Here is a 13,026-nt window from a genome sequence, read left to right as displayed (position 1 = left end):
GGATGAAATCATACCTATATCTTACACATAATCAAGTAACTAAATACATAGATTATGTTGATGTTATATTTACGAAGTTCAAAAGATAGGCGTTATACTTCGTAAGTCAATAAGTTCCTTGACACTTTGATTATAATGATATGACTAAGTATAATCACTAGCGTATTATATATATACAGCTTTGCATGTTATGTTTTCAATATAATACGACTTGAAAGATACGTTAGTAATGGAAACAAGTCAATTAAGTATTATTAACCTCAAGCGGAAGGATGATCTTCGCTGCATTCACTACTTCTTTTCATTCTTCTGGTCTTCGGAGTAATACTTGTATGTCTCAACATTCCTAGACTATCTAGTCTAACCTAAACAAGGTTGACTCTAGTATTTAATAAAGCGACCCTAGATGAGTTCTGATATTAAAATATGACAACCAAACTTGACATACCAACGCTTGGTGAGTTCAACCGAGTTATCCTCTAACACACACCTTGATCTTTTTATCTGAATTGAAATCAAATAGGCTTATCTGTTAGTGGAAGATTGGTATCAAAATTCTTCACTTAGACTGAAGCAACTATTACGTTGTAAAGGATGTCATCTAAGGGAATCTAGTGCGTAGAACTTTTCGGGGTTCGAGGGACTTAAGGAACGAAACTGCAGCTGAATTTCTTGGAGGGTGGATTCGGTCTCAACTATATTCTATTCCTAAGTCTGACAGTATGCTAGTGTCTGTAGCGACTTAATACAGTATGGTGTTTAATCTAGACAAGGTCCCGGGGTTTTTCTGCTATTACGGTTTCCTCGTTAATAAAATTTCTGGAGTCTTGTGTTTTTCCTTTTCCGCATTATATTGTTTACCTTTATAATTGGGTTTACACAAGTTTGTACGTATTCAATTTAAGTATATTCGCTTAATTGTAATTGATTAAAAGACTTGTTTCTTGTAGAATTTGTATCTTGAAAGATATATAACAAGTTTAACCACTTGGAAGAATTACAATTGGATTATTTAGATACGACTAAATTAATCTTGGATATTGATTTTTGAGATCGTCCAAGTACTTTACTTAACAATAGGGTCCACCGACTTTGTGTCTGTATAAGTACTGATTGAGTAGGGGGTCGAGATATAAACTCTATATACATATTTTCAAGGGTCATTAAGTTGGTTTGCTTGATATTTATTAATTTTTGTATATACATGTTGCCGAATGAAAAAGTTGGGTGTATTTTTTATCCCCTGTGTTTTCAATAATCCTCTACATCTTTCTTTTCAAGTCAAAGTTATCACTTATGTTGCAGCGGTTGAAGACTATATAAAGAACAATGATGCAGTTTTTGGAAATATCGAAGGATACATTACAGAAAGTTCAAGAGAGCATGAAGTTGTTTGTTGACTTAACAAGGACTGATATAAGTTTTGGAAGAGATATGGTATACCTCAAGATAAAACCTTGCAGGCAAGCTTCCTTTGCCCTGCGCAAGGACTTCATATTAGATACTAAATACTATGTCCCTTTTTCAGTGATTCAGAAAATTGGCAAGGTGGCTTACAAGTTGTAGCTTCCTTAAGAGTCCCGAGTTCATCCTGTTTTTCTATGTATCCCAATTGAAGAAGACTATTGGAGTATCCCATCTTCCTTCACATCAGTTACCAATGGTTGACCATAAAGGTCAAATTGCGGTTAACCAACTAAAATTTTTGGCTACCAGAACAGTTTTTTGAGTCGGTATTGATGTTTCAAGTACTTGTTCAATGTGCTAATACCACTATCGAGAATGCTACCTGGGAAGACACCAACAGCATCTCATGTCACTTCCCTGACTTTTTCCCTTCTGGACAAGGATAATTTCAAGAGGGAGGTATGTACCTCAACTTATGAGTATTATCCCATAGGAAGAGTTACCCTTATCCAATTTTTGTTTCAGGTATTAACTGTTATTTTGAAAGATTGTTTAATCTCAGTAATTGTGAATGGATGGATTTGTCACAACTGTGGAGTGAAGAGTATCCAGATATTCTATTAGGGTTATAATATAAATGTGTAAGGAAAGTGAGTGTTTTTAATCAATTCATCAAGAATATAATTAATAATGTAGCGTAGTTTTAGATCTTCTCTTAGCTTCTCAATTCGGGTACAAATACTCTAGTACTGTTTGATAACTAGAAGCGGAAGTAGTTTGCAAAAGTTAGAAGCAAACACAATATGAGAGTCTGTTTAGAAGTTTGCAGGAGTTATAAGCAAACACTTATATGCGAGTCTGTTTAACAACAAGAAGCAAAAGTGCTTTGAGAAATCTTAAGCAAAAACAACTTGCTTCACGAGAAGTTTTTTTTCTTTTGTTTTTTTTATTGGTAAAGAATTTGGTACTGAAAAACTCAAGTCATTGGTAACTTTCCACTATATTACAGTGACATCACTGATTACTTGTTTACTTCTGGAATACTTGTTAGCTTCTACGATATCTACAAATATAGTATTCTAATAACTTGTTTGTCAACTACAAGCAGGAGTAGTTTGCGGAAAAAATCAAAAGAAAAAAATTATTGCTTTATTTAGTAACTAGAAACAAAAATATCTGGTTTTCAAAAAGGTTCTTTCTTTACTTCTAGCGATCATTTCGAAATTTGGTTTCCAGCATAATTTTTGACTTTTCTGAAATTTGCTTTCAGAAACTCAATGGTCTAAAATAAAACTAGAGTTATATAATAAGAAATTACATTTCAAAAGTTTGGAGTCACATGGTGACTTCGTTAAGTTGAGAGCATGAAGTTGTTTGCTGGCTTAACGTGAACTTATAGAAGTTTTGGAAGATATTTGTTATACCTCGAGATAAAACCTTGCAGGAAAGCTTTCATTGCCATACGCAAGGACTTCATATTGGCTACTAAATACAATGGCCCTCTTCCAGTGATTCAGAAAATTGGCAAGGTGACTCACAAGTTGCAGCTTCCTGAAGAGTCCCGAGTTTATCATGTTTTTATATGTATCCCAATTGAAGAAGACTATTGGAGTAGCACATCTTCCTTCCCATCAGTCATCAGTGGTGGACCATGAAAGTCAAATTTTGGTGAACCAACTAAAATTTTTGGCTACCAGAAAGTTTAAATAGACGGTCTTTATGTCCTTCAACTACTTGTTCAATGTGTTAATACCACTATAGAGAATGTTATCTGGGGAGACGCCAACAACATCTCATCTCATTTCCCTGATTTTTGTCCTTGAGGACAAGGATAATTTTAAGAGGGATGTAATGTCATGTACCTCAACTTATCAGTATCATCCCAAATGAAGAGTTACCCTCATCCAATTTTTGTTTCATGTATTAACTGTTATTTTGAATGAATGTTTAATCTCAGTAATTGTGAACGATTGGATTTGTCACAACTGTGTAGTGGAGAGTAGCCAGATATTCTATTAGGGTTATACTATAAATGCATGTGTAAGAAATTGGGAGTATTCTGTAATCAAATTATCAAGAATATCAATAATAATATAGCGTAGTTTTAGATCTTCTCTTAGCTTCTCAATTCTGATTACAAATTGTACTAAATCTAGTACAAATACTCTAGTACCGTTTGCTAACTAGAAGCGGAAGTAATTTGCAGAAGTAAGAAGCGAACACAATATGCGAGTTTGTTTAGCAGCAAGAAGCAAAAGTGTTTTACTAAAATCATAAGCTAAAACAACTTGCTTCCCAAAAAGTTTTTTTTTCGGTTTTTTTTTATCGGTAAGGAATTTGATACCGACAAACTCAGGTTACTGGTAACTTTATATTACAATGACATCAGCGAATACTTATTTACATCTGTAATACTCTTGTTTGCTTTTAGAATATCTACAAATATAGAATTTTAATAACCTGTGTAGAAGCAGAAATAATTTGCGAAAAAAATCAAAAGCCAAAAAAATATTGCAAGACTATTTGGCAACTAAAAGCAGAAGTGAAGTATTATTCAGCAACTAAAAAAAAATTCTTTTCAAAAAGGTTATTTCTTTGCTTCTGGCGATCATTTTGAAATTTGGTTCCCCACATAATTTTTGACTTTTCAGAAATTTGCTTTCAAAAACTCAATTATATAAAATACAATTAGAGTTATCTAATAAGAAATTACATTTCAAAAGTTTGGAGTCACATGTGACGCCGATTCATAGGAAGGTTTTCAGCAACAACAAGCATTATTTATGTTTATATATAAAAGTAAAGTTATACTAGGAAAATATCCAGATGTTCCCGGATGATGCTGAACGTACTAAGCAAACTACCAACACATAAACTTCTAACGCAGATGACATGAAAGGATTTCATCTAGTCGGATTTCTTGCTGATTTCACTGTCGTCCTTGTCTTGACTATCACCGAAAGCTGCTCGGAAAATGTTTTCAAAGGCTTCATCCATACAAGAAGTGAAAAGTTTTGTATCAATAAATCCCTTCTCTAATGTTGCCACAACCATCAATTTATCCATGTTTGTCACTGATGTAAATACAGTACTCTGCATATGACACAAATATCAAATTAGCAAATAAGTGATGTATATCAAACAAGTAACTCTTGCTTAATGAAATGATACTAACCTGAGGTATGCCAGCAGTAAAGTAGTAACAACTGCTAACAGGATGACTCATGAATGCTATTTGCTCTTTTGGGCCTATCAGATTCGACATCGACGTGCTTGCGTTTGCAAAGCTTTTATACAACATTTCATCCATCCCCTGTGTTACATACACAGTGCTTGTGATTAGGATGACTTTTAGATTTGCCATTATCAATTCAATTAACAGCAATAAACAGTCCAAAATGCATACCTTTTGCCCCTTCATCCGTGTTGCAGCACTTAGAATAGAATCTATAAGATAAAATATCATGGAATTCTTCTTTTTGTCCATAGTGTTTTTTGCTTTAGTTATAAAATCAAGGGGGTTAACTTGCTCATCATTTGGAAAAGTTGGTAGTTTCGCGAAAACAAGAGTAGAATGGTTGCCCCATGCCTCTGCCTTTATCATATCTTCCAAGTTCTTTGAACCTTTAAATATCCTCGTGTTGAGCATGACGCATAAGGTCATATTTGATGCGCCATTAGTAATAGAGTCCATCATCAGGCCATCAGCTGCTTCACCGCACTGCTCCATCCGCTTCTTCTTCCTCTCCATGTACAAGTGAATCACATACGATATTAATCCGATGATTACATCATTTACTGTCTGCATATCCCAGTTGCTCAAAAATGCAATTGCACGTTATTAATCAGTTTATAATCAACATAAAAAAAAAATAATCAATTAACACTCTAATTATATAGCTAAGGTTAGTGCACGGAAGAACTTACCGCTCCAAGCTTGGTTCTAACTTGCTTGACTCTTTCAAGTGAAATAGTAACTGAGTAGACACTAAAAGGTTTGAATAACTCCGTCGATGTGTCTGAATATCGGATCGCAGATGGACGGTCTTCTAAAAACGACGTCTTTAGCATAGTCTCAATCAGATCATAAGATGTGTTTATGCATTTACCCATCCACCCTAACAACTTCTTCCCTAACCCTATTACTTGATTACCACGATCTTGCTGCTGTGTTTTTATCAGTGACAACTGTGGAAAAGTAAGAGGAAGTGAAGGGTTATCAGCTCTTCTACAACACTTGAAAAAAACTCGCATAAATGAATACCCATCTCCTAGTGCATGACTAAACTTAAAGATCATAGTACAAGCACCTTTCATACTTGGGTACTTGACTAAATGAACTTCCCATAATGGTTTTTCTTGTGAAAAATTCTTACAACCTATCTTTGATAAGTATTCTCTCAACTTTTCATCATAGCTTTCTCTAGTTAAACCATTAGGGAATGTTGGGACGATTAAATGATCTTCGACACGTATACCAACTCTTTTCCATCTCAAAACACCGTTCTTGTTCCTCTCCATAATCGAAGAAAAACGAGTGTTTACTGGTAACAAATGGGTGCGCAAAAATTCTAGTGTCTCCAACTCTGTAATCGGTGTTTCTAGTTCGAAGACGACGTGAACGATGAACGACACGATTGAACTGTTGAGGCTCTGTGATAGTGGACTCACTGGAGGACTTGTTTCTTCGTCTCTATTTGCTTCATTGTTGTAGCGGCCATCCATTGTTGCTCTTACAATTAGTTTTTAGTCTGGCTAGTTCTTATATCTTTTCTCTCTTGTGCGATTCAAAGACATGCTCTTAAAGGGAAAGAAAGAAGAGGCAGATGACACTCTTGACACCCCTCATTACTCCTCCACGCTAGTATTATAGTTGAGAAAGTTAATGAACTGTTTCGTATTTTATGAACACGATCAATGCACATGCATAAGTACGATATGACTTTTTATCCTGACTTGAGTGATTTCTTCTGGTACAATGGATAATAATAATATTAAGACTCGTAGATTTGAATTATATTATATCTCATCAGAAATATGGATGAAACAGTTATTATAGTTTCACCCACCTATGATGCGGACGGCATCTGATAGTTCAGAGAACTAACTGCTAAGTCATACGCAAAGTTTTGAACATTGAATGTTGTGGCCTATCCTGCATCAGTTAGCTAAGAAAGTAATTGAAGTGGTTGCTATATGAAAAATACTGCGCGTCCATTATATGCTGTTTTAAAACATTAAGTATTGCCAACAAGTTTGTTAGTTTCTTGAGGAGAGTAATGCATGATCTACAGAGAATGAGGGACTGTTTTTATCTGTTCACACTCCGTTTTCCAACGAGTGTTCACGTAACATTTCAATCTCATTTATTTGTAGCATGTGTTGGTAGTGGGACCAACCACCAGCAATTCAACCGGTCAAATGAAAATGTTATATTAAGACTCTTTAGAAGGAGCGTGCAATGAGGGATACATAAAATAATTGGGGGATATAGGAAAAAGACAAAAACATGATTTAAATAGTAAATCAAGGTCACCCCTATCCGGGTAATTTATATAATTTCTAATCTACCCCTTATTGATCATGTTTAGTAATTAATTATAATTAGTTATTAAGTTAATAGATTAGTATAAATCATTATTATTGAATTTGTTGATGCAACAATATTAAATCAAGATATTTATGATTATGAAAGTTTAGGTGAGCAACAAATCTAGGAAAGTAAACAAGCTGAACATACAAGTACTTCAATTACTCATGTATAGGTATTAATATATTGAAGTTTGATTTTTTTTTCATTGAATTCACCATTGTTACTCCTGAAAAACTCGGTACCCGCATGGTAAAAGTATGAATACAATGCCGGCAGGGACCAAATCGTCATGGTATTCATACTTTCATCACGTCGATACACAATATCCCCCAATTTTGAAATTGTAAGTACACTGTCGGCATAAAAAGTTCATTATCCAGCATGACGGTAGTGGTGCTGGCATGGTACATTGCTTAAATTGCTACGCCGGCACATGGTGCAAATTTCCCAGAAACTTGATTTTTTTCACTTGGTTATCGACATTGATAGATTTCTATCGAGCATGCCGGCAATTAATAATGACGGTTCGACGTGGTATTCATACTAAATACAATGCTGAAATAGTATTCATACTAAATACAATGCTGAAATAGTATTCATACTAAAAATAGTGCCGGCATAGTAAAACGGCATGGTGTTCATACTAAAACTAGGCCAGTATTAACTGAAACTGAAAATTTTCAATTACAATTTCTGATTCTAACCTAAAAGATTTTTTTTAAAACAAATCGATGATTAAGTTTCTTTAAAGGAGCATATTTATATAATAAATTAATCACCAATTTTATTTTTACTTTGAAACAACGATGAACCCGTGTTGAAATCGATGATGGAGAAAATAAAATCAAAAGATGAGCCGGCAGAGAAGGAGAAGAGAAGTTAAAATATTAAAGGGTATTTTCGTATTTCCATACCCAAAAATCACCCCTTAGCAGAAACTATTAGATGGGGATATTATTTCATATCCCCCAATTATTTTAAGTATTCCCCAATTGCGCGTTCCTCTGGGTCCAAGGGCATAGCTCAGTGGTATCCGATCAACTCCAGTAAGGAGGAAGTCAGGGGTTCAATCCCCGCCGCCGTAAAGGATTGTAATAGATTAGTTGTATAGTGGGTTTAGCGATGTTGGGTCCGGCAGTGGGGCCAGTCCAACTGGATGGGTTCGAGTAGGGGCCTGGATCCGGCTTTCGCGTATCCAAAAAAAAAAAAAAACTTTTGCAGTAATAATAAGAAAGAGATAAAAGAGAAAGAGAAGAAGAACATTTCAATTATCCAGAGAGGGAATCATATTACAGAGGTATAGCATTCTATTTATACAAGGGAATGGAAAACCCTAGTATTCTAATGGAACGCACATCCATGGGCCACAAACCCTGGTGCTTTGAATGTAGTTCTTCAAATGTCGTTCTCTCCTTGGTGACTTGTGCCGAAATCAATTGCCTTACTAAAACTTTGACAAGGAAAAACCCAGCGGGATAAAACCTTGGTACAACTCTTCACATGTAGTACTTCACATGTTGCTCGTACTTTACATGTAGTTCATCACATGTAATACGATCTTCAAAGATCGATGAGTCTAAGTTAATTTCCTCGTTAAAACTTCGTCAGGAAAACCCAAAGGGACAAAACCTGGCGACTAAAGAAAAAAGAGCACAATATTAAGCAAACTTAGAATACAGTTAGACTCGAATACGTTGCCTCATTAAAACCTTGACAAGGAAAAACAAGTGGGATAAAACCTTGACAAAGGGAAAAGAGTACAACGTGACAGATGCAAGTAAAGGTGATCCTTTAAAGTTGACTAGAAAGTCCTCGTGGGAAAACAATAGCCTTAGCTGACAAATTACATTCCCGGTGTTTGTTGTTGTCTCATTAAAAACCTTACCGATTAATAAAACCCTGTGGGAAAAAGCAACCTCGGTGAAGGAAAATAGTTCAACACACCATTAGATGCTCCCCCTGATGTCAGACAATTTTCATTAATCTAATGCAGTCAAAAGGAGTTTATCACATTTTACTTTGGTAACTTGAACGTTTATAAGACCATGTTGTTGGTTCTGGAAGTTTCGTTGCTTAAGAGAATATCGCGTTTCATTTCTTTGATTTAGATATTTTCAGTAATATCAACGCGATCGTTATGTCTTCAACGTTCAACATACTTGATGTTTTTAGTGTTGTCTCGCTAAAAACCTTGTCGAGTAACAAAACCCTTTGGGAAAAACTATTATCGGTCGAAGGAAAAAAGAGTACAACACAACTTCAATTTCGAAGTAAAATATATCAACACCATATCCTTGGATCCTCCCCTTGATGTCGGCATCTCCCCCTGATTACTTTCAGATTTGTTCCAGACAGTTCCTTTAGTCATGTAGTTTTCGAAACTGAATATCGGTAATGACTTAGAAAATAGTCTATCATATCTCGCCCTTATTACTTTCGTTAGAGAAGATATTATTTTTCCTTCATAATCAACAACTTTCATTAGCATTCCTTTTTATGTCCTTGTAGGGATAAAACAAATTTATGTCAATGGTTATTTTTGAGTACATGATTACATTCACTATACCATTCCAATGACGTTGCGTTGACGCAGAGCTATATCTAGCTAATAGGTTCCCTGAGGATGTAAAATTTAATCGAGTACATTATTATACTAAGTACAAAAATGCGTCTACTGTACTTAGATATGGGAATTTCATCTCCCAACACATCTTCGTCATCTTCCTTTAGACGAAATGGTCTCTTACTTACATTTGAACCTCGACTAATCATGGGAGTGCTATCAGGATGCAAGTCTTTGTTAAATTTTCTGACAACTTTAGACATATGCAAACTGGTGGAATAATATACCACAAGCTCAGTATTCGGTCGAGATTTCCCCAGACTTTTCATCTCAAATTCGGATTTCAAATAGCTTTTAAGGTCTCTTATTGCGTCAAGAGTACCCATCATGTCTGTACCATCGACATAGATAGCTACAATTCCAAATCAGGAACTTTCTTGTGAATACGCAAGGAAAAATACCTTACTTGTCTATCCCCTACAAATCAAATAGTCACTTAGATGGGTATACCACATCCACCTGATTGCTTCAATCTATAAGTGAGCGTTCTATCTAATTGTAGACGCATTCTGTAGTTTAGAGTCACTTGATTTGAAAACAAAAGGCTATCTCTTGATTTTTCAGATACGTAACAACCACATACATATGCTGCATTTCAAGACCTTCTGAAATTACCAAGCAAATTAAGTAGTGGAACACTATAAAGTTCATTACAAGAGAACAATTCCAGGGCTTTGTGAGAAACCTCGCGCCACAAGGCGAGTCTTTATACTTTAAGACTGCTTTCTTCTCATTATGCTTTGTGAAAAATTAATCATGTATGTCCAATAGGCTTTACACTTAGTTGGTTAGCACTACCACACCAATTACATGTATATTTGTCAAAGAACCAAGTTCTACCTGGATTTTATAGGCCAAATATGTTATTCGTTGACATTAAGCAATAAGAAGCATGGTTAGATCTCGTCGTGCTCTATTTTATTGAGCAACTATATATATATATATATATATATATATATATAAATAATCATTAATATGTTCGCACGATATTTCCATTGATTCGTGTGTGTTCTCATGATCCTTTAGGATTTCATTGCTCTCTGGAATCATTAAACTTCGGAGCGTCCTCTAGTATTGATTCATGGACATAGTCAGAGAAAATAAAATGAGATGATTTCATTAATGGTACAAATTAGGTTGTGCCTTACTCGTCTACTACCTTTCTAGGTGAGTGTTGATCTAACCTGGTGGTCTCTCCATCTTCCTTTGTAGAGCCACAACCTTAACTACACTTCCACCAAGTGTAGTAATTACAACACCCTAGTCTATGGTGTACCCCATACTGAGGATTTCTAACCTTGCAGGAACATTTACAGCTGGTAAGTGTAATCTTGTCACATTGTCGATATCAGTGCACTTTCTGAAATCGATTATTCTTTGTCACTTCACATTTACATTTGTGGAGTACAAGAATCAATATGAGACACAGTGGTAACACACCACGACAATTCCTGTCATTTCCTTGGAAAATACTTTTTCTTATCTCCCCCTAACGACGGGAAAACTGTCTCATTAAAATGACAACCCGCAAATCTAGCGGTAAGAGATATCCCGCCAAAAAGGTTTAAAAAGAGGATAATTATTGGGTACTCATTTACAACATAACTATTTAACAGTTTTGAAGACCCATCATAGTACGATGTGGAGTCGTAATGGCACATATATAGTGCAACCAAAAATGCGTAAGAACACGAATGTCAGGCTTAAATCCAGTTACCAACTGGTACGCAGAAAAGGTTGACTAACATTGGGTTCTAAAACTAATTAAGTAAAGATGCGTGTAATATTGCATATTCCCCAAGAAGTTAAAGGTATGTTTGTACGCATAACCATGCCTTAGGAACCATCTGTAACATTTGAGGATAGCCTTTGTGAGACCATGGGGTATAGGATGCTCTCCATTGATCCTATTAAACATGGAGTAACCATCAAATCCTTTTGATATATACTCTCTAGCATTTAGAAGGGGTGGTGAGTCCTTACATGTATAATATGTGCTAGTAGTTTTCCAAACGCAACATTAATTGGGAACTATAACTAGTCCAAAATATCAAAAATCCACGAGAGCCATAAGTCACTTTAATGGTCCGCATTCTGCATGTATATTTTTCTAAATATCATTCCATTTGCATCTTAGGATGGTCTCAGTCCTATTTTACTGAACACTTTGTAAAATGAGTGATATGCTTTCTTACTTAAAAGCACAATGGGAATGGGGGGTGGTGCACCTAGTACTTTAGAAAACACTTATTGAGAGATATGTCGTCACTTCGCATTTTTTCAATCTTTTTTCGGTTCTTTCGTTCACTCAAATAAAGTGATGTACGTATGAGTCATTTCAAAACGATCATCATGTCACAACCAAAGTATCTTTATAGTTATGCCAAAGTCTGTATGAGTCAATATCCAATATTTCGTTCTCGGGTTCAATATGGATTCAATATCCAAATATTAGTGATTTACATTTCACCAAATCGACTCATAAATTTCTCTAAGAATATGCTTCCTTCCATATTCATTAAAGGTTATAAAATAAGCAATCAATTACATCCTCATCACTGTGAGGTTCCACATGATATCCATTTGCATGGGCTTATTTGGAATTTAACAAGGTGTGGTTATCTCTCGGTACATGTAGAGATTTTGTGACCTCTTTGTTCTATCTTGAAAACAAATTTTGAGCAATGATGCACTCAATGATCCAACCCTCGTAGTCACATTATAAGGAAATAGTTCAACAACTAGTTTAAATTCCTTAAGTTGGTGGGAGGGAAACCACTATCTGTTAGACATTGAGTCTTGAGATATTAAATAAGTGGTCTGGCCTTATTAGTAACAAAAGTGAGATTCAAGTCAACTACTTTAGAGTGAATATATGTTACGTTTCAGGGAGGATGATATATTTTTCATTCGGATATATCAAGTGCTATAGAGAATTTATGTCTCGTGGGAATGATGTACTTTTCATTCCATTAGCACAGACATTAGATCTAATTCAAATAAATAGTCAATTGTCCAGGCAAAGTTCTTCTTGTCATTAGAGTTGATTTCTAAAGTATGACCTTTCCGGTAGAAATTGGTTGCTATTATGGTACCCGCATTGCATTGCTTGTACCAATACCGGTAAGAAGATTCATTCCCAACTCTTTTCACATGCTTCACTGGTGTCAGTATGTCCGTCCCTCATTACTTCGGGGATCTTATTATTTCCAGTTGTTCTATGATTATCTTAGTTTGAGAAATTTCTTCATCTCAACGGGTCAAGAGAATCTCATTTTGAATGTCAACCATTTTCTTTAGGTTGAATATCCTACGAAAGACAGTGAATCTCTTGTTGATACTTTGACATATACTGGTTCATTAGTTTATAGATGAAGTAAAAAAAATGGAGGGGGGGGGGGGG

At 35.3% G+C, this 13,026-nt stretch overlaps 1 protein-coding gene across 1 annotated transcript; it reads right to left on the bottom strand.

Annotated features, from left to right (window-relative positions):
- Positions 1–4,080: 4,080 nt before the first annotated feature.
- On the bottom strand, positions 4,081–6,213 carry LOC113358726 (O-acyltransferase WSD1-like). The gene is made up of 4 exons (XM_026602380.1): positions 5,335–6,213; positions 4,814–5,209; positions 4,583–4,720; positions 4,081–4,500 (listed from the first exon to the last, which is right to left on the bottom strand). Exons 1-4 carry the CDS (start codon positions 6,130–6,132, stop codon positions 4,315–4,317), a joined length of 1,518 nt encoding a protein of 505 aa, XP_026458165.1. The 5' UTR covers positions 6,133–6,213; the 3' UTR covers positions 4,081–4,314.
- Between the last annotated feature and the right edge of the window lie 6,813 nt (positions 6,214–13,026).

This window comes from Papaver somniferum, chromosome 3, assembly GCF_003573695.1.
Source record: "Papaver somniferum cultivar HN1 chromosome 3, ASM357369v1, whole genome shotgun sequence".
NCBI lineage: Eukaryota > Viridiplantae > Streptophyta > Magnoliopsida > Ranunculales > Papaveraceae > Papaver > Papaver somniferum.
This window is presented reverse-complemented; position numbering and strand designations above follow the sequence as displayed.

Bases quoted from the DNA above. Each gene is read 5' to 3' on its own strand.
- LOC113358726 (XM_026602380.1), bottom strand. From the start codon at position 6,132: ATGGATGGCCGCTACAACAATGAAGCAAATAGAGACGAAGAAACAAGT. The intron at 4,721-4,813 runs GTATGCATTTTG...TATGTAACACAG, and splicing joins CACGGATGAAGGGGCAAAAG to GGGATGGATGAAATGTTGTA. The intron at 4,501-4,582 runs GTTAGTATCATT...TGTCATATGCAG, and splicing joins TTACTGCTGGCATACCTCAG to AGTACTGTATTTACATCAGT.